This window comes from Xiphophorus couchianus, chromosome 13 (genome assembly GCF_001444195.1).
Source record: "Xiphophorus couchianus chromosome 13, X_couchianus-1.0, whole genome shotgun sequence".
Taxonomy (NCBI): Eukaryota; Metazoa; Chordata; class Actinopteri; order Cyprinodontiformes; family Poeciliidae; genus Xiphophorus; species Xiphophorus couchianus.
This window is the reverse complement of record NC_040240.1, coordinates 13,163,954-13,190,326: the sequence shown is the minus strand read 5'-3', so window position 1 is coordinate 13,190,326 and position 26,373 is coordinate 13,163,954. Positions and strand designations below refer to the sequence as shown.

At 40.2% G+C, this 26,373-nt stretch overlaps 1 protein-coding gene across 1 annotated transcript in view; it reads left to right on the top strand.

Annotated features, from left to right (window-relative positions):
- jarid2b (jumonji and AT-rich interaction domain containing 2b) overlaps positions 1-26,373 on the top strand; it is a 113,424-nt gene that overhangs the window by 75,335 nt on the left and 11,716 nt on the right. Inside the window, exons 4-7 of the mRNA XM_028036201.1 lie at positions 2,915-3,138; positions 13,357-13,575; positions 17,794-18,026; positions 24,146-25,613. Coding sequence (XP_027892002.1) covers positions 2,915-3,138; positions 13,357-13,575; positions 17,794-18,026; positions 24,146-25,613 — 2,144 coding nt within the window. The remainder of the gene's footprint in view (positions 1-2,914; positions 3,139-13,356; positions 13,576-17,793; positions 18,027-24,145; positions 25,614-26,373) is intronic.

Here is a 26,373-nt window from a genome sequence, read left to right as displayed (position 1 = left end):
CCAAAATGTTTTGCATGAAAGTGAACAAAAAAAATATTTTGCAGTGGCTGGGAGGGAAAAAAGACGTCTGATGTATTGACGTCTTTAGTTTCCCCGTGTTTGTGGGAAACTATTAACACATATCTTAGTTTTACTGTGTGTAATTCCCTCTCTGTCTATTTCCTCTCCTTCCTCCTCATTTATCTTTAGTGAACACTCTCTGACCCCATTCTTACAGTCACGCAAGCCTCCGCACTCCCAACTTCCCGTCTGCCTGTCTTACCGCCCCCCACCTTGTACTGCTCTTCTCTCCTGTTGAAGGCTCTCATCTTATGTTACTAGTGTCTGTCTGTTTAGCTTTATAGTTCAGCATTTTGGTTATTTTCTCAGGCTGCGTGGTTAGTAGCATTGTTGTTGCCTTTACAACAAGAAGGCTCTGGATTTGAATTCCGACTGAGGCCATTCTGTAATAAACTTTGGTATTTTTTTTATCATAACCTTGTTTGTGTTCAAATATTAAAGATGTTGGGGTAGACAAAGTACAAACAATTGTCTGGCCCTCCTACTGTTGAGGTTCGGGCAATGTTTGAGCAATCATTTCTCAATTTCTCACATATTGAGCTCATGTCAGGGCAGGAAATTGACACGTTTTAACTCAGCACTGTTCTCTGATTGGAGTGTAATCGGAGCTCTGAACCTCTCAGCGGCTGCTCCAAATGCACCACGAGTGTTCTCCAGACATGATCCTATCTCCTGTTACCTTGGACCGCTCCGCAGCAAATTGACAAATAACACCAGGATATCATATTGCTTTTATCTCTACTCCTCAACATTTATAGTATAGCTCTCACACTTGCTCACTCACGCACCCACACATGCATACACACATTGAAGCAGCACTAATCGATTGAGGCCTGCTTGCTGGTCTGTGTGGCCCCTGATCGTCTGGGACGTTTGTACTTTGTGTGTAACCGCGTCCACGTCCAGGTGTGAGAAGGAGACATTGCTTTTGTTTTCCAGGCACATGCTTTCTTTTTTTTAATAGTCTGCTCTCACTCTTGCCTCGGCTGACATGTACTGAGGAATAAAGTGAGACGAAACCAGCAGAGATATTTTGTGGGCTTTGTGTGCCAAGAACAATGTAGAGGCAGAAAAGAGTAAGTAGGTGGAAACAGATTAAGAGACACAAGGAAGGAGATGCTTTCACCTTTACCACAAAGTAAATCAAAATGGACAGAAGCAAAAAAAAAAAAGAATACATATAAAAAATTCTGAGTGTAAAAGTGTGAGCATAAGAAATCTGGGATGCGTTTAGCATCATTGTCAGATTGTTTGCAACATTAGGTACTGAGGGATGTAGACTTTTTTCCTGAGCTTTTAGTAAGATTTGTATTGCAGCAGAGTCTCTGTTTCATCATTCACTTGAAAGAAGGATAACTATTAGCATGACGGAAGGAGAGGGGTTGCTATAGTCAGGCAAAAACCAAAACACAGACTTGTCTTAACTTCTGTAATACAATTGTCATCCAGTAGATGGATCAGTGGTATAGTTTTTAAATACAAAGCACCCTATTCCTCTAAATATACCAAAATTATGTCCATCTGGGTTAGCTAGTGACGCTCATTCCTTGGCCGGGAAAGTAGCTAATGGTTTCCTGAAAGTTGGTCGATGACATCATCAGCAAATCACTGAAAAATCATTGGTGCAATTAGCCTGTAATTGAAATACTTATTGGAGGACAAAATTAATAATGTGAGGAAAAAGTAACTGTAAATATGCTTAAAGCCACAAACATTCTTCTATTGATTTTTTTTTTCCTGTCGTAATTTCAACTTTCCTGTTTTATCCAAACTATATGCAGCAGGTTTGGTTTAGTTTGTATTTATTCAGTTTTATGTTTAATTAGAATTTTCCTTAACTAATGATCTACATAGGAGCCATAACAAGTCTCAAAAATACAAACATTTTTAACTACAGTTTTACAGTTTTGTATACAGTCTACTTTATCAATCCAGATTGATTAAAGATGGACAATTAAAGCACATTGATTGCAGAAATTTCACAAAGAAAACATGAAAATTAAATCCCACATTGACTGTTTGGGGATTGGTCAGAAGTGGCGTTGCACTTTCAAAATACAACAGAATGTTTTTACATATCAGATTCTCTAGAAATCTCTAATAACAGGTGAAAATCTCTGATTTGTGGGTCTTTGGTGAGATTTGCTGATGAAATCAAAATACTTTCTGAATAAAAAGAAAACGTCACCAAGTTGGCAACCTGGGGTTGATGGCTAATCAAAGCAACTGTTGCAAAATAAATACCTTCTAGATTTATTTGTTGTCACTGTTTTCCACACTCACTAGTTAGGTATGAACACAGGTTAAATAGAGTGACAAAGTCAGTAATCAGTAAGCTAGCAACACACAAGTATTTCAGAATCCACTGATGGGGGTTTCACCTATAATCATCGATCCGGTAGAAACGAACGTCAAACTTTGTAGTAAATGGGCTAAAAATAAATCAAGTTTTATCATGTTTCTGAATGAAATGGTTTATGATAAGTCTCCATTCTCACCACAATCTCTATGTCATGGCAGTAATAGAACGAAACTACATGCCTGAGACTGTGCTCCTGTAATTATCTGTGTTAGTTATAAACAAACACCCACTCACTATGTTAATGTCAGCTGGTGAAAGCCTGTATCTCCAAGTTATCACAATGGACTCAAGCTCATTTGACGAGCAGATATGGGAATATTATCAGTATTTTTTTTCACAAACTGAACATTAGATGTGATTGTGTAATAAGTGCATTGTTTTCATCATCTACTAAAATAGGTAGGGGTAAATTATTAACTTAATATGAATTTGTACAAGAAATCCTCAAAAACTTGTATCTTCCCACTTCAACTTGCTTTTTCCCCGTCTTAGGCCTCGACTCCAGGCTCAGCGGAAGTTCGCCCAGTCGCAGCCCAACTCGCCCAGCACTACGCCGGTCAAAGTGGCCGACACAGGCAATATGAACGGCAACCTGTCCACCGCTCCGTCAACGTCCCTCTCGTCGCTCTCCTCCTCCTCCCTGTCCTCCTCTATCCAGGACCTCTCCCGGCGCAAGCCCAAGACGGAGGACTTCCTCACGTTCCTCTGCCTCCGAGGTAGGCCTCTGCACAGGGGAGCAGATGGAGACATGGTTACATGCACACCCTCGACCAGCAGCAGAATAGCAAGAAAGCTGCAGATGCAGCTTGTCCTAATATTTCACACCGTTCCAAGTTACAGGCGTTTATTGGACGGGAGACGCGCGTTACGCCAGAGAGTTGACAACAGTTTGTTGGCTATTTGCACGAAGGGATGGGTGTGTAAGCAGATCAGATGCAACAAATAAGATTTAATTCAAGTTTTGATCGCATTCACCCAAGCATGTACACGCACACCCCCCCACACACACACACACAGATACATGCACGTAGTGATACTAACCGCGCTCTTGCCTAAGGCTGAGATTATCCTGCATTTCATCAGCTTACACATCTCCCCCTCCTACTTTTCAGCAACTGTCTGTCTCTTTAACACTCTGCCTATCACCCTCTACTACAGCAGCTGTTCGTACATGGAGTATTCACACACACCCCGCTCTGCAAACACTACACAGGTTCATTGACACTATGGCACACCTTCAATGTCAAATGAACTGTAAAAGCCACGGCACAGCTATTAGCAGCTGAATTAGTTTCCTCTGTGCGCTGCTTACTATCTCGCACAGCGAAGTAGCTGATCGAGAACGGTTTTAACAGGAAGTACAAACTGACACCAGAGAACATCAGTCACCCGTATCACATCAGTGTCAGTAGCCCAGTCCCCACTAGACGATCATGGTAATTGAAGTCCAGCTCTAATTTTCTTTACAGTTAATGAAGGTGTTGTGTTACAGCCAGAATGGACCAGTCTGTTGTCAGATTTCTGCAAAAACATTTGTGTATTTTCAGCTTTTTTAGTTATTTTTGCAAATGCTTCACTTACTACATATATTTTTTTTTCATTTGACATGTAGCCGAGTGAAAAAAATCGAGGCACCTCACGAAAGGCTGCATTTTTCTTATATTTGGATATTTTAATATTTAATAAAATCACTAGAATTACACAAAGGCCTATTTACTTTTGATGTGCATGAGTATAAAATTGTTACTCAGCCTTTTGAAGAAGGTTTGGTCTGTTTAAACATCAGCCATTTAGTTTTTTGTGCTCCTGACTATTGAAGAGAAAGGGAACGCCATGATGAGATGCAAAAAGCTGCCTGAGGCCTTCAAAAAGAAGATTGTATCAGATTATGAGTCTGAAAAGAGCAGCAGAATAGCAAGAAAGCCGTTGGAACAAGAAAGCTGCAGATGTGTTGTGGCACAACACATCGGTGTGGTGTGTGTTGTTGCAATAGTAATCCTGCTCAGCTCAGTTTCAAGGAGCTTTGACACAAAGCAGTCCACTGCATAAAAAATGGTGGACATTAAAGTTAACTGCCAATGTGCCCAAATCTGGACATTTTCCAACAATTCCCAAAAATTCCAGTAGAAGCAACCTTCTGCTGGAAGGTTGCTTTTATTGGATTTGAGCAATAAAATTGTGTTTAAAAAATATCAGCTGTAGTTTATCAAATTCTCTCAAAATCACAAAAAGATTAGAACATTTGTAGAATTTCCCAGGATTTCACCTCTAAAATTTTAGATTTTAGAATTTTAGAATCTAAAATTTTAGAATTTTAGAGGGCCCACACAGGAGAGCTGATGAGCAAAATATATAGCTTTTTTTTATCCTTAAGATACCCAAATATATCCTCTTTATGACAGAGTATAATCTCAGTACTATCCAAGATCATCTTTTTCTCACCTCATTTTAATTGACCTGTACCCAAAGTAGTGCTGAAGAGGACTCAAAATGCAGGTGAAACTAATTCAACCTCGTTTCTACTGAGATGTGTTGCACATATGGTGCTATTCTGAGCTGAATGCTCCCATTACTGGGCGTCATTTAACCTCAGAGGGCTCATTTAAGTACGCATAATTGGTGGTTGCTAAATCTGACTGAAACCTTTCGGTGCCAAGAACCTTGATTCAGATTTACTGGCCCCGGTATGTTTTTGAAGAATGCAGGCTCTGTGTGGAAAAGTAATTCATCAGAATCATTTTTGTTGCTTTCTAAGCTCACTTCTGGTCTGAGCAAGCCAGATTCGCTCTGTGGTGCTGTGCAGCTAATGCTAATGTCAGTGGAAGGCTGCCTGGCTAATAATGCAGCACTACTCTACCAAACGTGTTGCTCCCTGCCTAATATTTTTAGGTTTTTATGACTAGAAGTCTGTTATGTGGGAGTTTGGGATGTTCTGTTGACATTTCCGTTTGCCATGACTTTTCAGCTCTCTTTTCCCTTTGGCCTCTCTGCTGCCCCACATGCAGAGATCCATACCGAGACACAGGACATGGGAGAATGTCAGCGCAGCCCCTGAGGTTCAGCCTGTGCGTTCAAGCGGGGTTGCAGCTGCAAATGCTTATCTCCACTGTGTCCCTGAGTGCGCTCAGCATATAAGGATATCTGTGTTAATCTTTGCGAAGGGATTCACGTCTTTGATATCGTCAGAAAGCCCTTAAAATCCCCTGAAAGACTTGAGAGATCTGCCCGTAACATCTGTTGGCCATGTTGCAGAGAATGTTCAGCGGTATCGGAGAAATCTAAAAATCCATTTTCATCATTTTAAAATCTTTTTTCATTTGATTTTGGCTTATTTTCTTTAATAAGTTGAAACACAGCGTGCGAGCGACATTTCTGCCGTGAAGCCTCGTCGATGGTGATTTCTGGGATTCCTCTTGGGTCAAACGTTCAAAGCAGTGTGTAAACACTCACTGCCCCATCCACACCACCCCCACTCCAGTGTTTGCTTATCTTATCTGGCAAACGTTACACATCCACCCGAAAGGCTTCAATCCATCATTCCAGCTGATGGCTATATAAAAGCAGTCAGAATGTGAAGGATTAGTTAGTGATAAAAGTAAGAAGCTAACTTTTTTCCCCCTTTTATCCCCAATCTGAGCTTTTAAATGACTATTTTAAGATCTTATCCAACTCCGCGATGTTACTGGTGAAGGTTTAAATATTAAAAGACAAAATACAAATAGCTTTTTCCTTTTTCGTCACTCTGATGCAATGTGTGGGTAAAGAGTAATTTCTACTATAAATACTGATGATCATCATGAATCTTCTTCCTCTTGCACTATTTAGGCTCATATTCTGCATTTATCTTGTTTCATTTATTTCTCCTGCAAAAAAATCTACATTCTGCACATGGGCTGGAGTTGGTCCCTCCTCCATGTGCTCAGGAGGGTGTTTATGTGTGGTCCTCGCCTGTAGCCGGCCTGTTTATAACCATGGAGAAAGCCATTTGGGCAGTAGCCAGACAGTCTGCCTCTGGCCCTTTTGGCCTTGGGTTAAAGCAAAGGTGCAGCTCTGCTGACGGCACAGCGGGGGCAGCACTGAGGAGAGTGGAGGGAGTTTATTTAACGTTAGACCAATTTAAACATGACCGATGAGGGATGCAGTACAATTTTGGATCATTTTCTAATAATTCAAACTGAATAATTGTAGAAAATCTCACACAAAGGTTTAAAGATCAGAATGAAAACAGAGCTCCCTTGTTGCTGTTGCGGGTGTAATTTCCCTTGTACAGTGTGTGGTGTTGTGTATGTGCGTCTCGACAGTGTTTATCCCTCTGCCCCCTGGGTTGCCTGCTCAGCCTGCCAACCCTAGAGAGGTGCCTCTCAGGTTCAGGGAGGCCAATCCTGCTGCACTGCTTACATAACCTCCTAGGACTGACCTAGTGAACCAAAGACCTCGGATTCCCAGGATGCGATTACGCGTGCGACACAAATGTGAACGTATCACATTTGAAGCATAGTGATAAGACAGTACCAGGTAAAGAGATACAGGTATTTAAGTAATTAAGAGATTTAAATTCTCTGAGTTGCTATAGTATCCTCAAATTATTCCTAGCTCTGAAATTATTTCACAATTTTTATCAAACTACCTCCACAAATCAGTTTACTTTTGCAGGTTTTTGTGATACACCAACACATTCTGTGTTGGTGTATCACATAGGAAAAAATTTAGATTCCTTATGACAAAATGCAAATAACATGAATATTTTGCACACCATAAATTGTCAGGTTTATATTCTATGAACATGTTTTTTGTTTTGTTTTATTTCTTTATGAGTTATTGAGAACAAATTCTTATTTACAATAACGACCTTGCGGGGAGGGAAGAACAGAAGAACATTTTCACTCCCAGGAATAGTGCCACCCATTGAAATATATGTTGCTGTTTTGACGGCCTAATTCTCCCAGGGATAAGTTGCTTCCCCCTTGCATCAATATTTGGATACTTTTAGGTTAGCACCTGGAAGCTGCATGTTTGCATGCAGTAATGGTGGTGTGTTATTATTCAGTACAGCACTGACTGATTCTGGCTTGTCCTCAAAAGCATGGCCATTGTCTATGTAACTAATGGCTCTGCTAACAATAAGGAGTTTATTTTGGTGAACTCCCATTCTTCATAAAAATGATGAAGAGTTTCTCTTTCCCCGCCAGAAATTCTGTTCTTGTTGTCACTCTTACATTCCCCCCAGAGAGCGTTCTTTCTTCTTGCACATGAACGTGGTTCTTATTTGTAAGTCATCAGATCTACTTGTTCCCATGGTGGCTAAACCAACCTGATTGACTATTAAAATTGTCCTCATTGTTTCACTTCCAGTTAAGGGGACAAAGGAAGGGTGACTAGAAAAAGGAAGGGATTGTAATTATGCCACCCCACCCAAGAGCCCCGTTAAAAATGACAATCCTAATAGACTCTTTCAGACCTAATTATGACTTGTCTGGCCGGAATGAGGTGGATGAAAGCCGGTGTAATTGGGGGATTGTGTTCAAGCTTTGCTTGAGATCTTGAAGTAAAAATGAACAATTTTTACTTTTTTTTCTTGCATGCATTCTTCTTTATGTGTTTTCTGATGACTAACAGATTTAGAGAATCAGTTCGGAAAAAAGGAGTTGAAAATTTTAGGCGATGACCACATTTATATTGCGCCTGCCCCCTTCCACAGGATGACTGTGGTCAGGATCGAAACATAAAAGTAAGCTGAGTTACCCAGAGGAAACCCCTGCATGCCCGGGGACTATTGGGTAAATTGGTCTCTCCAAGTTGCCCTTAGAGTGTGTATGTGTGCATGGTTGTCTGTCCTGTGTGTCTATGTTGCCTTGTGGATTGGTGACATGTCTGTGCTTTACTCCACCTCTCAACCAATGCCTGCTAAAGTTGGGCACTGTTTGTATTTCCATTAATTTCTGCTTAATATGTACAGTTGTCTTATAAGTTGATAGTCTAATTGTACTATCTTAAAGTTAATAGTACACACAATTTGTAAATTTTTACAAAAAGAGTAATTATTCTTCTTCTATTGTGAACATTTTTATTTGAGCACCTTTGCAACTTGTAACTCCAAACACCTCATGTTTTACCTCAGGTGGCCCTCCAGTCTGTTTCCATGACCTGCTGACTTCTTCTCAGAACAGTAAATTACAACCATTTAGCTAATGAATCCAGTCATTAAAAGTTGATTGCACCAGTCTGTTTGCTCCCTCATTGTGTATATTTTCAGCCGCTGCTGCACCTTTGATGATTTTCAGTGCTATCAGGGCTGTGTGTGCTATCGTTTGCATCTTCTGGTTATAATCCAGGAAAAACGTGATGCAATTCATGTTCCAGCATATCTTATTTTGCAAGTTATCTGTAGAGAAACTATAAAGTACATACATACAGGACCTCTGTTGGCATGTTGTCTTGCTTTAAATAAAAGTGGTGTTAGAACTGATGGAGGAGTTTAATTAAAACATACGGATGTTCTGATCTGATCTTAAGGATAGGCTTGGGTTACTGATCAAGATTTTTGTTGTAATCATATTGAGGTCCCTGACAAAACTCAGCTCCTTTTTATTTTAAACTAAAATCAATGACACAGGGATGGCTTAAAAACAGTAGTATAAGCTGTGCATGTTTCTTTGTTTATCTTATGAGTTCAGGTATTCTTTAATAACATTTAAAATCTATTTTTGTATCATTTACATTGATGTTCACATTAGATGAACTGCAGCTCCCAGTTTTTTTGTCATGTGATTATCTTTACTGGCTGAACTGGATATCCCCAATGTGATTTTACAATTTTCAAGGAAAGCCACACATTTTCTTAATTAATCCAGAGAAAAAACATTTCTGTAAGTTTTGTCCAGACAGGATTAATTGGAACCACAACTGAATGTGTTAAATGTGAGCTGAACCCACCAATGGGTTGGGTCAAATGGCACAGTTAAGCACAGCAGAGGGTTGATCATTTTTCTCCTCTGTCAGAGCAACCTGCCTATGGGATGTTCTTTTCTATTTTGTTTATGTGAAAAGCCAGACTTTAGGAGCAAAATTCCTGAAATAACACCAATTTAAGTGTTTCCAAATAAAATCCTAAATATTGAAATGTGAAATGTTCTTTATAGAAGCTTTGGCTGTCTTGCTCATTTTCTAATTCTAATTAGAATTTTAATTAATTCCTCATATAATTTCAGGCTTTTTCACATATATTTATGTAAAAGATTTATCTCTTTTGCTAGTCATATAATTTATTCCAGTACCCTCACATATTTGTTATCTTAATGGGCTTTATATGTATAAAATGTGTAAAATCTAAGGCACGCATTTAGTCTTTTCCAAAACAAGTATGCTAATTAAATAACTGGCATAATTCATTATGTTCTATTTTAGATACTCGGTATAGTTTAATACAGGCCAGTTGAATTCAGCTTATTTCTCAGAGGCTTAACAATTATTTTAATTGGCTTATAATCACACATTACTTTCCATTAATGCGCTTTTAAACACTAAAACCCCCTAAAAGGGTAATAAAAACCACAGTAGTTTCTCCTGCTATGCTATCGATTTAGTCATAAAGGCCTCACAACTTCATAAAATCCACAGTTTCCTGCTCACAGCCAGATTTAATCAAAGCTGCAAGAACATTGCATAACCATGCATTCTTGTGAAGTACAAATCGGCAATTACAAACACCCGATTACAAAATTAGAAAGAAGGGAAGAGTCTGTTCCTTTGCTTTTTCTCTGTAGTGCCTTTCAATAAAAAAGAACAGGGCGTGTTGCTGTTTTTTAATAGGGGATACTGATAGTGGAAAAATCTTTGAAGCTCCTCATAAATCAAGCATCTTTCATTTTGTTTTGAGGCAGTTTCCTGCAAGATTATTTTCATGCAAATGAATAGCGAGATGAGAGTTAAACTCAGAAGAAATGAACAACTTTATCGCTGTACAGTGACGTAAACTAACCTTTGTATTTTCACCATATTTTTCCAGAAACACTTTGCTCCGTTATCCCACGTCTGCTGACCAGCTGGATTCTATGATTTAGCTGAAATGAACTATTAGTCCAGATATTTTGACTGCTGTTACTCAGGAAGGCTCCTTTGTTTGCAACCTTTTGCTCCAATCTTTTCATGTGGAATTCAAATGCAGATGCACTTGACTTTTAAGACAAAACAAAACTACATAAAGGTGAACCATTTTGTTTCATTTTCACCTAAACAGGGCTCAATACTCTAATGATGCTAATAATGTCAAAATTCTGACGGTTGAAACTGCTTTTCTTTCTGTAACACTTCTATATGTTCAAGTTACTTTTAATATTTGTCATAACTCAGCACTTTTTATTATAGTGAAGGTGAAATGTTGTTAGTAAGATCTCAAATCTATGACCTTCGCTATGTGAATAGTTGACGATCACAAAGCAACCTGCACACGCAGAAAAAATTTACGCTACACGCCAGCACTGTGTTTACAGAAGTAATAATGGATGGTGCGATCTATGGGTCAGTTTTTTTTTTAAGTTGTTTAGCTTGTTGAGCAATTGGAGCTGACAGCGTTGTGACAAGATGAAGGAACCTAAGCAAAATGTTAACTTTATCCATTATTTGTCTGGATTTATTGCATATGGGTGCAGAATTATGATGCATGCCTCACGTCAATAACGTAAAAGTTGGATAAATGTGAAATGACCACATTTATTTGACCAAATTACAAAGCTGACTTCAGAAGCTTTGTAATTTAGTACCACATATTAAAATGCCACAAATCAAATTATTTTCTTTCTTTTGTTGTTTTAGGGTGAAATGTTTTAATTGGGCCACTCAGACTGCCAGATGAGCAAAAAAAAAAAAAAGAGTACTTTAAAATATTTGTTCCTTAGATAAATCTGGGCCATCAACTACTATTTATTTCCATTTTGTTGTTTGTGTTTTGGGATGGTAGGATGTTGGCTGTGTTGCATTTGTTTAGGCATATGGTAGTGATGCAGTGAAGTGAAATCTTGGTTTTCAGCCATAATAGCAATATTGATATTGCTGTCGGCCCAAATTTTCACATCGGTGCATCTCTAGTTGTGAGTATGCTGTTAGATTTTTTTTAATGTAGATTTTTTCAATTAATACAAATCCCATAATTAAAGGGAGTTTTTGCTTTTTAATAAGTAAAATTATTTAAGTTACCCATAACAGCTGCAATATATGAAAGTAAAATTTCCCCCTAAAAAACTGTTTTATACTTACATCTGTCGGACTATAAAAGTGTTTGACCCACTGATTTATTATTGCAGCTTTATGGGATTTATTAATACTGCTGTTGGCTCTGTGACCTTTTGTTTGGGGCTTATTGAGGTAACGTTAGAGGCCATCTGCTGCCAAAAACAGTTCACCTCCTTAGTGCTCATACTAAGCTGCATTTCTGAGAGACGACAATGAAAGTTATGGGCTATGACAGAAAAAGGAAAGAGGGAGAACATCGGCTTTCTTTTCCAATAGGGTCGGTAATTGACTGTAATCCTGTTTGGAAGAGTGTAAGAGACAGATTTGGGATTGGCTTTGCTGCGTGAGACTTTCACAAGTAATGTGAGCACATGTACATAATGTATGTCTCAGAACTGTCAAAAGCTGGAGCCTCCGTGGAAAAAGAGACTGCTTGTTGCACAATGTCAGTTTTCTGGACCCAATCCCAGCTATCAGTAAAAATGCGTTCTCCTTTTCCCTCTGCTCTGTGTTGGACTACTTTCATTGCCGTGCAGTGCCGTTAGAAAAACAAGTTGGTTCAACAGAAATGCAGGGAAAAACACCAGAAACAATAGGCACCGAGTGTCAAATTAGAAATGTAAAATCTTCAAATGCAGCTTATCAGCAGCAGATTGGAAAATGTTAGTTGTGCTGGCATATTCAGAAACAACAGAGCTGTCATCAGTCTAACATTGTGCCGTGCATGTCCTTGATTATGTTTGTGCATTTAACTGTGAGTGTAACAATGGCGGTACTCCGTTCTGAGCGGCTCGGAGAGCATCAATGGGCCACCAGCTGGGATAATAACAGATTAAAAACAGCAGCACAATCAGCATTACACTCAAACCTCAGAGGGGCTTATTTTTATGGTAATGCTTCAACACTGATGTTGATCCATTTGGAAGATTTCAGATTACAATCAAAAGAGATACCTTCTCATATACCAACAGCTGGATCGGGTTTAACATAGACTTTTTGACTAAATCTGCATTCAGGCCTCATTTTCAATTTCACTGGCTATGACCTTGAATTGAGGTTCTTATGCAGATTTCAAAAGATAGGAATTTAATTTACCTTTTTTTCAGATTTGCTCAAGTATGAGAAAAAATAGGTGATTGGAAGCATGTTTTGTTCTTCCAGACTTTGTTCAGTCTTTTATTGAAAAGTCATTCATCCATCCCTCTATTCGTCTCTCCATCTTAAGTTTACATCCATCTATTAATTTGCTCATTCATCATTTCACATGTCTATCCATCAATCTATTCTTCCATCCTTACATCCATTAGTTTATGCATCCATCTGTTTGTCTGTCCTTCTGTCCATCTGTCATTTTATCTCTGTATGTCAATCCATTCCTCTACTCATTAGTTTGTCCAACCAGCTACTCTTGTGTCCATCCATCCTTTATTTTGTCCATCCAACCACCCGCGTATCAGTTTGTCCAAACACCCATCCTGCCGTCCATTAGTTTTTGTGTCCATCTGTCTGTCCGCCCGCCCATCCATTTGTCCATCCGTCCACTTCTGTGTATACATTTGTCATAAATTAAAACTACATTTTGTGTTCATATTGTGATCAGAGAAATCTACAGAGACTTCTGAGAGTTAATCTCAGATTTTTGACATAAAAAACTTATAGGAAAACCTCTTACGTTCTTTTTTCCATTTTTCCCTTTGTGTGCTCAGGTTCCTCTGCCTTGCCCAGTAATATGGCCTATTTTGGAAGCTCCCAGGAGGAGGAGGACCTGGAGGAGGAAGAAGATGAGGAGGAAGAGGAGGTGCGGAACAGCGCAGGAGTGCACACACAAGGTGCAGGGGGCAGCAGCCAAGCCTCGGCCTCCTCCTCTTGCAACTCTACACCTCGCAAGGGCAAACTCCCCACCAGGCAGCCGCTCAATGGGCACGGTAAGGGCCAGAACTGGAGGTCGGAACAAAGCGCGCCATGTGTTTATGACTAACTAACGTTGAGTTCACACACCAGACTGCATGTTTTTAGTTAGTGTAATGTACCTCAAAGATCCCGGTGAGAGGAGTTAATGAAGGAGAGAAAGACAGGAATGAAGCAAGTGGAGAAGAGCTAGAAGAGAAAACAAAGAAAAGAGAACAAAAAAGCAGAGAAGAGCACAGGCGAAGGATTACATACCTTTAAGAATAACTAGAGCTGACTTGAAAGTTCAGAAGCATACCATGTTAATAAACGAACAAAAGACAGATGTGTAGTTCTTGTTCTCATTTGTGTGCATATGTTAGTCTTCACATGTAAGCAGATAGCTGTTTGCACTTCTGCTTTGAACCGTGGCAACAAGAAGCATGCTGCATAGAGTTGCAGAGCAGTGCATCAATTCTTTCCACCCCAATTAACACTTATCTTACTAAGCCCTAACAAGGTGTTTATGCACATACTGCAACAGCTGGCCAAGACCCCAGACACACACATGTAACACTCTTCCAGCATATGTACACCCCTAGGGGGCAGCGCAGACATTCAGATGAGTGCACACATTTGTGCACACGGCGCATGACATTTAGAAAATCCCACACTAGCAAAAATCCAAAGACCCCAGCATTATATTGATCTTATTGCATAGACTTAAGCTTATGCATAGAATTAACACTTGGTAAATTTATAAGAAGTCTTAATCTTATTCAATTTGCATTGATAGGGTCTTGTTAGATTCTCATGGTACTATCATTTCAAGTAAAAACATCAGGGTATCACATTATTTACACAGATTTTCCAACATAATCCAACTTCCGCTTAGTTTTTAATTGGATTTGACGAATAGTGTAGACTCTAAATCTTTATGGGATGTCTTGAATATTAACAAAACATCAAGTTTTGAAATGATGTTGCCTTATTTATAGCGATAGACGGTGCTCTGCTAGATTCCACACCTTGAGGGAGCATTATGCAACATTAAATATTTCCACATAATCAGTATATTTTTCTGCATATATAAGAAGAGTGAACTGACTGGAAGTGCAAACAGTTGGAGAAAACTCCAGTGGTTATTTTGTTGTAGGTAGGGGGTGAATCCTGTAACCTCAATATGACTTTTATATACACAAACTTAACCTATGGTTTTTCTTCCAATCCGATGTTTTCAATGAAGCAGGGCCTGAGTTTCATATTTCCTCCCCTTTCCGTCCCCGACTTTAACTCCTTTCTTGGTGTGTAAAATGTCTCTCCCCTCAAACCCCCCAACCCCCTGGAATGTAGAGGAGTAAACTGGAGATAGATTAATGGGATTTAGAACAAGGTGAAAACTTCCTTTAGATTTGTGTGTTTGAACTCACATTGAGAATCGGGCTAGTCTCTTAGGAGCACACAGGCTTCCCTCATCTTTCCTAGAACACATGTAGCTAAAATGTTAAACTGTACATGAAGCGCAAACAGAAGGACAGTGAAACCTGTGTGAACAGATCCAGGCTTGCTCTGTGCATGAGGACAGCTTATTCTCCTTTTTTTATCTGGCACACAAACAGTGTTTGCAAAGCAACTTGGCGCCTTCGCTGTGATATGCTAAATAAATAGATAAGAAAGAAAACACGCAGATATGCTTTGTAGGGGACAATAGAGACGGGTGAGGTTAAGGACATCAAAATGGACATTTGTGTATCCAAGAGCCGGCAGCATTTAAAATGTATCTTGCTGAATTAGGATTTATCAAATGGGACAGTTTAATATGCATCTTGGGCTCCTGTCCAACAGGAATGCTTATATGGGCTCTTGGGCAGAAGAAGAGTGGGAAGCCAAAAGGAGAATGAGGGCAATTGAGAAAAAGGAAAAGTAATATTGGTGAAATGTTGAGAGATGTTTTACTCAAGGAGGTAGAGGGAGGTAGGAAATGCTTTACATTGTAGGTCATTCATCAGCACTCCCTCTTTCTGCTACAATTTCTCATTTTGGCCATCCGCCATGTTGACTTGGCTGAATTAAACAGCTTTTAATGGGTCCAGTTTTTTTGCTGAGCTCACTTCTCAAAATGTCAAGAATTTTCTCTTTCAACAGGCCAGGGGCAACATGAGACCTCCAGACGCTCACAAGTGTCGGAATGCGTGCACTCATGTACTGTATGTCCTCTATACAGTTTCGCATCTAAAGGCTTGCAGAAACATGAAGTGAAAGCTGGAAAGAGGCCTATTTGGGATGCATGTGGCATCACCTGCAGGTCTCAAAACCCATTTTGAACCAGTTCATTGACAAGCAGCATAAAGACGTCTTCATCCACTCTGTAAATCATGCATATTCTAGCGAATTTGCCAAAAGTTTGTCGCTCTAATGCTTATCCATATTTTTCCACTTGGTCATTGTGGTTAAAACCCTCTGGAGCTTATTGACATTGACAGTAACTTGAAAAACTCACACTATGACTTTAATAGCATTCCTGCTTTAGGAACTTTCCACATTCCCTTTTTAAAGCTTTTTGTGGGTGCGATGTTAGCTTGTTGTACCCCATTAAAGTTTTTACCTGATTCAAGAGGGCTAAATATCTTCTTGTTACTTGGTGAACTGAGCTGTTTTAACTGAATTCTGGCCTGTTTAACTGTTAGCTCCTATATGACTGAAGAATAGAATTAGAATCAGTGTTGGCACGTTGCTATCTTAATCCACGAATGTAATTCCTCAAATGGATCTTTGTGAGACCTCGAGCTACCTCAGTAACCTTTAGCAATAGGACTTACCATCAGCACTCCTTGACTTTCCTTTTTTTGCCTTTTGACATGTTACAACCACAAACTTGTATTTTGTCAGAATTTCAGTGATGGACCAACAGAAAACAATGCAGGGCTTTAAAGTAAACGACTCAGATGTCTTATTTTCAAAATTGTTTGATCAAAAAGTGAGATATGCAATCTTTTTGATGACTCCAAACAAAATAGCATTTACATTTAGGAAAGATGAGGGGTGATCAAAAGATGGATAAAACTCATTGCAACACTGGAAGAAAACCTGTTAGAGTGCAACACACATTCAACGAGGACAAAATAGCTGCTGACTACTTGCAGCTGTAATTGCAGCAAAAAGAGCTTGTAACTTTGTTGGTCTTTGTCGATAAAATACACTAAGGTTCTTGATTGTAACATGGCAAACCATGAACAAGTTCAAAAGCTGTGAATGTTTGACTTATAAATAATAATAATAATAATAATAATAATAATAATAATGATAAGCATTATTCTGCCCAAGTAGTTTGCTCTCTCTACTGACTTTCACCCCCTTAAATTCCCCAAAGTAGAGTAAGACACAGTTCCTTCCCCCACCAAACATTTTTATTGTAGAACCGCCTTCCAGCATTTTCTCTGTAACCTGAAAAGCAAGTCTTAAAACATTCTTTTAGCATAAAAGTTATAGTTGATGCTCATTCCTTTAGTTTTGCTGCAACTCTGTTAGAGCACTAAGAAACGTCTGGTCAGTATCATAACCTTAATTCTGCTTTTTATATATAATGTATTAATATCCTGTTTTTTCTATCATTAACTTTGTGCTTTTCTTCTAGCAGGTATCCAAGCCGTAGCACGTGTGTGTTTTTTTGTGTCCCTCTCCTGCTCTCCCAACCCCCAACTGGTCAAAAGCAGATGGCTGCCTACCCTGAGTCTGGTTCTGCTCTAGGTGTCTTCCTGTTAAAAGGGAGTGTTTCCTCTTCATTTTCATTGCCTGTTTCTCAGTGCACGCTCAGGATGGGGGATTGAATCGAATCAAATGTTCGATGCAATCCGTTGGTTTGCTTTGCTACTGCAAGGCTGCTTAAAGAAATGCAATTATATGGAATTGGATTGAAGTAAATGGGTTCAAATTGGGTTATATTGGCTTGAACTGAATTTGACTGAATGGATTTGGCCTCTCATTTAACTTAATCTGAACCTCAGTGCCTTGAGATGACCTTTGTTATGAATTGTAGCCTCAGAAAATGAACTGAAATGAATTGAAAGAGTTCATCCTGTTTATGCACTTTTAGAAGAGCTCTGGCTAAAATCCGGGTCTCTTCATAAAGATATATTTTATCCTATGTCTCTTTATTATTATTATTTATTGTGCTTGTGAATAGTCATTATTGAATAAGTTAAGAATGCTAGCTAAAAGCAACACCGCTGATCCATCTTTCTTTAAATCCTTTCCAGTTTTTAACAACCACAGCAAAGCAGGGACCAGGGAGAGTCCGAGGCCGAAGGCGGGCACACACAGCAGGGACGCACCCGCTCCTCCTCCGCCGCCTCCTCCACCTCTACTGAGGGAGCGCAGCGAGCGGGCGGAGGCGCGAGAGCACGCCAGGGAGCTCCAGGCCTTGGCCAGCAGTCGGGGCACCGCCAACGGGTTGCCGTCAAGGAGAGCGGCTGAGGAACTACGGAAGCAGGTACGGTCTATATTAAAGCTTTCATGGATCTACTGGAGACGGCTTTAGCAAGATGTTAATAGGAGAAACAGATAAAGGATGCAGTTTTACAGAAACATTTCTGTGGTAATCTATTAGTTTTGAATACAAATACTTCTCAGCACATTAGAATACCAACAAAAAGTTAATTTAAGTTGAAAAGTGACATAGATTAATTATATGCAAAGTGATGTCTTTTAAATGTTTATTTCAATTCACTTTGATGATTATGGCTTCAAGCCTATAAGGTCCCAAAATTCAAAGTCTCAGATAATTACAATATTTCAAAAGCCAAATAAAATATGGATTTTAACACTGTAAATGGTAACCAAACTTTATTTCCATGTACTTTACAGTATATACAACCAACCCTCTTTGTAGCATTAATTACTGCATTTATGTGGTTCAAGAACTCTTACAACACAAAGTATTCATTACCTAACCCCCTGTCTTGTTCTAATTTAAATGTATAAGTTAAATGGGACCACAAACAACTTGGTTGCATTTGCGACCAAGCAGATTTTGAGCAGGTGATTTCGAAGAGTGACCTATATCTGCTTCTAGTTGCTGATGATAGTTGAAAAATAATGATGATCACCTTCATCATCATCATCATCATCATCATCATCGTCGTCAAAGAAAAAAAGAAAAGAAAATAGGGGAAATTCTTTAAGTTTTTGTGAATATAGCAATAGAGCTTTTACAGATCGTTTTTTTAATTTTTTTTTTATTTTACAAACTCAGACTTTGCTTATTTAAGTAAATGTTCCATGATTAGTTTATTGCCAAGTTGGTAAAAATTCCAAGAAAAATTTTAAAACAAAAATAATTTTGTTTTTGTTTTTTAACTGCTGTGTAATATTTGTTTATTGTGAGTACTTTCATCACCAATTTTGTGCTGCGTGGCAGAAACAAAAGCTTAGCATACATCACTCTGTATTGAATCTGAATCGTATGCTTTTCAGTGTTTGACCTAATGGGAAAAAAATTAAGTTGTTTGTAATTTTCTAATTTATTGAGATGCACCTGCATACCATCTTCAGAAGTTTGGTTTCTTTTATTGTTAGCATGCTCTTAATTTCTTTTATCCTCCCATCTGCTATATCTTCCATTTATCTCTCTCTGTATGATTAATACCAACTCTTCTTTGCCTCTCTCTCTGTCTTACATGCTTTTTCCTTTGCTCTGCATTTCTTTCATCTCTTTCTGCATGATTCAACTTACCCTCTCTTCTGCCTCCTCTCTTCTGCTTCTCCTCCTCCTTTCCTCTATCCATTGTCTCTGAGAGAGAGTAATGATTGTGTTTTGGCCTCCCGCGACTGCAGCTATATTTAGTAGCGCCGGCAGAGAGCTGCGAAAATCCTGCCTTCCCTCTTCGTGGCACTTAGCGGGTTTCAAGGAACCCCACAAAGTGAAAACACAGGAAAATAAGGCCAGACGAAAGCTTCAGTCCGAAAATGGGCTTTGCCTTGTCACGATGCACAATTAAAAGCAACCGTCTGCTGAGGCTCTTTGTTTTGGCTCGCCTTTTTCTCCCCTCCACCTTCTACATTATGATTCCCAGCCATTTAAATGCCAGTCTTCATCTTGCAGTGCTCACTGTTGCATGGTGAAGCTGCTAATGCACACTTAGACCCATAGTTTATGTTTTAAAGTGGTTGGTATTGTCCACTAAGAGCAGCAACAAATCTTAATGAGACTGACTTCCTGCCAAGACAAACTTTATACTCATTTCCTAGCAGCCTGTTGGCACTCTGTGTAATATTAAGACTTACGTTACATTTTATTCTTCTCTCTTCCTCTCTGTTCACTCATCTTCTCTCTCTCTTTTCCTTAATTTCCCCATAAATTAGTGTGAATAGTATGTGTTCACCATATGAGCTCAAGACACACACACACATATACATACAGGCTCAGTCAGACCAAAGGTGAAGTGATCATCCAGGCGAAAAGCAATCCAGAGTTTGTGTATGTTCAACCTGAAGGGCTACAAGCATTATCATAATGCAACTTGGCTCTCGCTAATTTAATAGCAGAGTGTATCAACAGAATCCGTGCAAATGTAAAGGATCCTTCCAAAAAAAAAAAAAAGGATTTTACATGAGTTTATGAGATTAATAAGACAAAATGCAGCCAAATTATCTCATAATATTAGCGCCAAGTTCTGGTATCACACAAATTATGTATTGATATACACTGCTCAAAAAAATAAAGGGAACACTCAAACAGGTGTTTAACACTTAAAGTGTTCCCTTTATTTTTTTGAGCAGTATATTTGAGTATGACATGAATGTCTCTGCAGAAGTATGACTTTGTCATCTGTATAGTTCCTTGCAAAAAATATTGATACATTTTAAACTTTTACATTGGATCGAAAGCATCAGTTTTACCACAGATTCTGAACCTGATTTATGTCTGGGCTTTGACTGGGCCATTCTAACTGATGAATACGCTTTGATAACCACTGTGTTGCTGTTCAGGCTGCATGTTTGCGGCCACCGTCCTGCTGGAAAGCGAACCTCTATTTAAATCTTAAGTATTTAGAGCCTCGATAACAAATTTTCTTACAGGAATGCCCTGTTTTTGTTCCATCCATCTTCCCTTCAACTCTGACTAGCTTCCCTGTCCCTGCTGGAAAAAGAAAACAGCTTGTAACCACCCAGTTTAATGGTGGGGACGGAGTGTTCAGAGTATTAGTTTTCACCACACACGGCATTTTGCATGTTGGAAAAATTTGGTCTCATTTGACTAGAACACATACTTCTACTGACTTTCTGTGTCCCTTACATGACTTGTGGTAAACTGCAGATGGAACGTCTTGTGAGTTTCTTTCAATAATTCAACAGTCCTGCCACTTTTCAATAAAAGCCAGATTTGGGGTATGAAAGCAAAATTACAGATGTCAACAGGACATCTGTAATTTTGTTGATAGATTTGGCCACCTGGAGTTCTGGATCTCAGCAGCAGCTACTATTTAAGATATTGTTTTGTAACTAAACTGACCTGCCTGCTGTGCTACTTGATCTTCATGGTGCAGTTTGTTCACTATTACTCCTAACAAACCTCTAAGGCCTTAACAAAACAGCTGGACTTGTATTGAAATGAATTAATTACACACAGCTGCACTCTAATTACTTTGTCTTCACAATTATGTGCTAATTTGTGTTGGTCCATTACATGAATTGAAGTTTATGGTTTTAATGTGAAATAATTTTGAAAGTTTGAAGGGGTAATACAGTCGTGGCAATGATATGAATCACACAATATTCAAAACATCAAAAACACGATGTCACATAGAACGATCCCGATCATCTACACTGATTTGAGTTTGTATTTTGTGTAACTTTGTTGCAACCTATATCTTGGAACTTGATTCCTTGGTCTTTTTATTGGCCAGAAATCATTGATTGATAGAAAACTGTATCATTACAGGAAATTCAGAATATACTAATGTAATTGTTTCCCCTCAAATGTCACCAACTTGCTATCTACTAGTTTTTGCTGTCACTGTGAGAACATGTAGGAGCAACTGACGAGACGAAATCTCCATGTTGGGCTTCTCTCTTTCCCAGGGTTAAATTTCCTCTTTTCTTTTTCTATTCTCTGTCTGGCCTTGTCTCTTCTTCTGTCTCTATGCATCCCCTCCTCCTACTCCTCCTCTCTGGGCCAACTCCTGCAGATGTTGATTATAAAAAAAAGTCTTCCTGCAAGCTCTCAGCTGGGCTATAGCAACACATGATGTCATCTAGACCCACCTCCCTCTCCCTCCCCTTCCTCTCACGTGCAGACAAAATCCTTTCTGCTTCTGTTTACTCTTGGCTCTTGTTTTTCTCTCATTTGGTCTTATCATCCCTCTGAGTCCGTTCAGATTTATATATTGCTTGGTGTCATTTTCTTGTGCTTCTTTCTTTCCCCGTTTCCCTGCTTTCATTCCTTCCCCTCTCTCTTTATTTACCAGACAGAGTAATTGAGGACGGGCAACTGGGGGGGGGGGAGAGAAACTATTAGGTCTCCCCAGATCAGAACAGGTCTGCTGAGCCCCCTTGTGGTGGAAAGTGGGGTTGGCAGTCTGAACCGCTTGGTCAGCAAACCGTAGCTGGTTAGATATCAGTTAGTGTGATATCTAAGTTAGTCAGTTAGTCTGATATGTATAAACATCATGAAGAAAAACAAACAGTTTGAAAGTTTTTGTCATTCAAAAATCAGTCTAATTTGTAAGCAAGGCACTACTTCACAACATGCGTCACATGCTGATAAATTCTCTGCTTTATTGTTTGGTTTCTTTAGCCTTTATTTCACACCTTTCCAACACTCCCTCCTTCTTTCCTTTTCACCCTTTTTCTCAACCATTGTGTGCATGTGTGTTAGGAGGAGGGGGAACTGATTGACGGAGGCTGGGTTAGGTTTCAGTGCGCCCTTATCTTTTAATGGCCCGGTCTTTGTGTTGGCCCCTGCCACCTGAGACGAACACAACACAATACAATACAATATATGTGCATGCACACGCACACACACACCCCTCCCTCTCACCGGCATGAATATGAGTGCGATGCAAGAGCCTTTCAAAGGAAAACCTGTCAATGGGCCGGCTGTAGCTCACCTCCTGTGGTGCCCCGGCTGTGATTGATAACTCCATCTCTACTTTCTTCTTCTCCTCACCCCCCATTCTTCTGTTCAAGCTCATCTAAACAGAGGAGCATAAAGACCCCACAGAAAAATTACAAGAACCCAGAAACATTTCTCATGTCTTTATGAAATTCAAAGTACTCTTGCTGTGCTTCTGAGTGGATAACAGAATAACAATCAATAAAAATGTTTATGATCAGCATAAAATTGGAAATATATTTCAAGTTATTATTTAATTATAAGTCATAAGAAAAATATCAATTTGACTAAAGAAGGCCTGGAACGGAACCCTGTGCTGAACATGGACAGGATCTTGGAGTTGAATACACCATAAAGGCCTCTTTGTCCATATAAAATGGTTCAGGAGATAGATTTTTCTGCTTAGCCCATTAGCTTTAAAAAAAAATAACAACAAACCTTTAGATTTACAAGTTTCATAACTCTTTATTCACACAGAATAATCTAAAGGAAGGTAGAGATAGAGATTCACTAAAGAAAAGACAATCCCCAAGTTGGTGTAAAAGTAAAACATAAAAATAACAGAGACAAGAAAGATAAATCTATGCCGCATTCTAGGTACACAAATGAGCGTTATTACAGATCCTTCCTTCCAGCAGATGTTAGACTATACAACTATCACTGCTCCCAACAAGCTCAAACTCAGGGTTTTCATATTATTCTACTATTCTATGTGGAAGGATAAGCATAAAAAGAACAAGAGCAGCAGGATATAACTTGATCAAGGTTGAAATTTGCCAGACCCAAAAAAAGTTCAGCTGTAAATAAACTGGCTATGGACTCTCTGAACAAGCAACAGGACAGCCTTGTTTGTTCCCAAAACTCTCACTCACACACTTCAAAACACACATCCAATAAAAGACAAGCAAGTAAAAATGCTATTTTTGTTTAGCCAAATGGGATTTTACCATGTGCCAATGACCCCACCTCCTACCTCATACTGTACAGCCATCTGTTAATGGAAATCACAGAGCCATCCCTGCTTCTCAGCTCATGTTTTTCTTTTGCTCTCTAAACTGTTGTTTATCCCCTCATGTTGTGGTTTTGCTCTTGTATAAATCTCAGGCATAGTGTTGACAGTAAATGGAAGATTTAAGCAGCCTTGTCGATTTTTTTCCCCCCAGACTTTACTTGCCGAATACAGCGTTCCACAAATAGCTTAGGATCTGTCTAACCAAATGTTTCAACATGCAGCTAGAAACACTGTGTGACCTCCTCATTAGGAAACACCCACGTTCCTACATTCTACGAGTTGTGCTTTCTGAAAATGATATCTGTGTGGGCATATTGTGGAAAATTATCTTAATTATTATGTCTGCATGGTTGTATTTATTACTCAGATTTAATTTGAAACACAGCAATGAAACAAAATGTAATCAGACCATCACCACCTTTTTTTCTAGAAAGCATCCCTAATATTCTGTTAATCTTTTTGTTTCCCTCTCTGTTTATCTCAGGTCTCAAAAGTGAATGGGATGACGCGGGCTGGCTCGGCACAAGCTGTCGGTGGTGCCAAGAAGAGCCACGACTTACGACTGCCGTCCAAAACTGTGAAGAAGTACACAGCCACCGTGTCCAAGGGCCACGTCACCTACACCAAAGCCAAACAGAAAGAACTGGGCAAGAAAACCAAACTCAGCAGCAGTAACAAACACAACAGCGCCGCCTCGGCATCATCGTCAGCGAACAATCACAATCAGCACAGCCAGCCAGCAGCCAGCAATAGGCTGGCCAACTCAGGAAAAGCAGCGGCACCAGCCCACCACAGCAATGCAAAAACCCGCAAACAGGTGCTATTATCAAACGGGCTGCACAAAGCGGTGGTCAACATGCGACCCAACGGCAGGCTAAATGGGCAATGGCACAATGCCTCAGCCAAGGAGGACGGGCAGAAACAGTGCCAGCAAGGCCACGGGGAGTGCCCGGGTCGAGAGGGACTGCGAAACTCCAAGCGGCGTCTGGAGGTGGTGCTTAACTCTGTGAGTACGGGGGTTGTTGTGCAGAAAGCCAAAACGAGTGGCTCCGAGGCCAAAAAGGCCAAGCTTCAGCCCGCACCACTGGAGACACGCAGCAGCAGCAAGAAGGTGGCCAATGACGAGAAAGCTGCCAAGCAGAACAGCACCCCTACCACTCCAATTTCTAATGGACATGATGCAGAGAAGCCCACCCCGCCTAAACAGACTCAACCTGCTACTCCACTTTCACCTTCTAGTCCACCGCCTCAACAAACGCCACCTCCTTCTACACCAGCAGCCAACGTGGAGCCAGTGAACCAGCGACCCAAGCGTGCATCGGCCGGCAAGCTGATGTTGATACGACAAGCACAGCAACAGCAAAGCAGGTTGCATGGTCGCAGCTCCTCCTCATCCCCCTCAGTAGGCTACAATAACACACCAAACCCCAGTCGAGCCAGCACTACCTCAGACCCTCAACAAATCTCTGCCTCCTCTCCCTCGTCCTGCAACGACTCATCTACTCTTCCTTCCACCAACGGCCCAGGCCAGATCAAACCAGCAGCGTTGCGGCTCGCAGACCGCGACAAGGAATGGGAGCACGAGAAAGAGCTGACGCGGCAAAAGGAACGTGAGCAGGAGAAGGAGCGGGAGCGCCAGCGGAGCAAGCCAGAGGGCTGGGCGGCGCTGGGCGAAGTGCCTGTCTTCCGGCCCTCTCAGAGGGAGTTCCAGGACCCTCTGGTGTACTTGGACGCAGTGAGGGAACAGGCCGAGGTGGCTGGCATGTGCCGTGTGGTGCCACCGCAAGACTGGCGGCCAGAGTGCAAGCTGAATGAGGAGATGCGCTTTGTTACACAGGTGCAGAGGGTCCACATGCTGGGCCGACGCTGGGGCCCAAATGTGCAGCGGCTGGCTTGCATCCGCAAGCACCTTAAATCTCAGGGCATTACCATGGATGAGCCACCAGTCATTGGTAAGTGAGTCAAATAGGAAATAGGAAAACTACCTCTACTAGTATTTAAAATGATTAAGTGTTAAGCTGCAGACTTCTGCAGATAAACACTGCACTGATTGTACAGGAGTGATTGTACAGCAGTGAATTAAACCATGACAACCAGCTTTAAAGCAGTAAGCATTCAGATTCTTTAAAGGTATAGAAAGGATGGCACACAAAGTAAAACAAAAACGATTGGAATTTAGCAGTGTGTTCACTAATAGCTGTGTATGACAAATACCAATCAGTAAAATGTCACAATGTTGCTCCTCCTCTTTGCATGTGTTGTGCTTTTTTGTGCTTCCAACAGATTTCATGTTGTTTATAGAGGACAGCAACAATATGTATTGTTTTGGCACTAAACTTGATGGAAGAAAAGATGAATCTTTCATGCTCCTCCTGTTAGCTTATAATTCTTTGCCAGATGTCCAGTCACCTTAATTTTTTATAACAATATAGAGAAAAATGTTCATTTTTGATGACCATGTATGCTGTCATGTAGCTACCGGGGTGTTGTTTTCATTTTTCCTTCAGCTTGTTTTGTTGTTTATATAGAGCCTCATTTAAATCAGCTCAGTGTAGCGAGTGCTGTTGCAGCTGTTAGCCAGACAGAGCTGGCATCCAGTTTGCCACAATGGAGTGTCTGTCACCAGCCAAAATATCTTTCCTCTCAATGACTTCCTGTAGCGTCGCCAGAAAATCAGTTCAGCCTCTCTTTGCCTCTCTTTTGCCAGAGTGA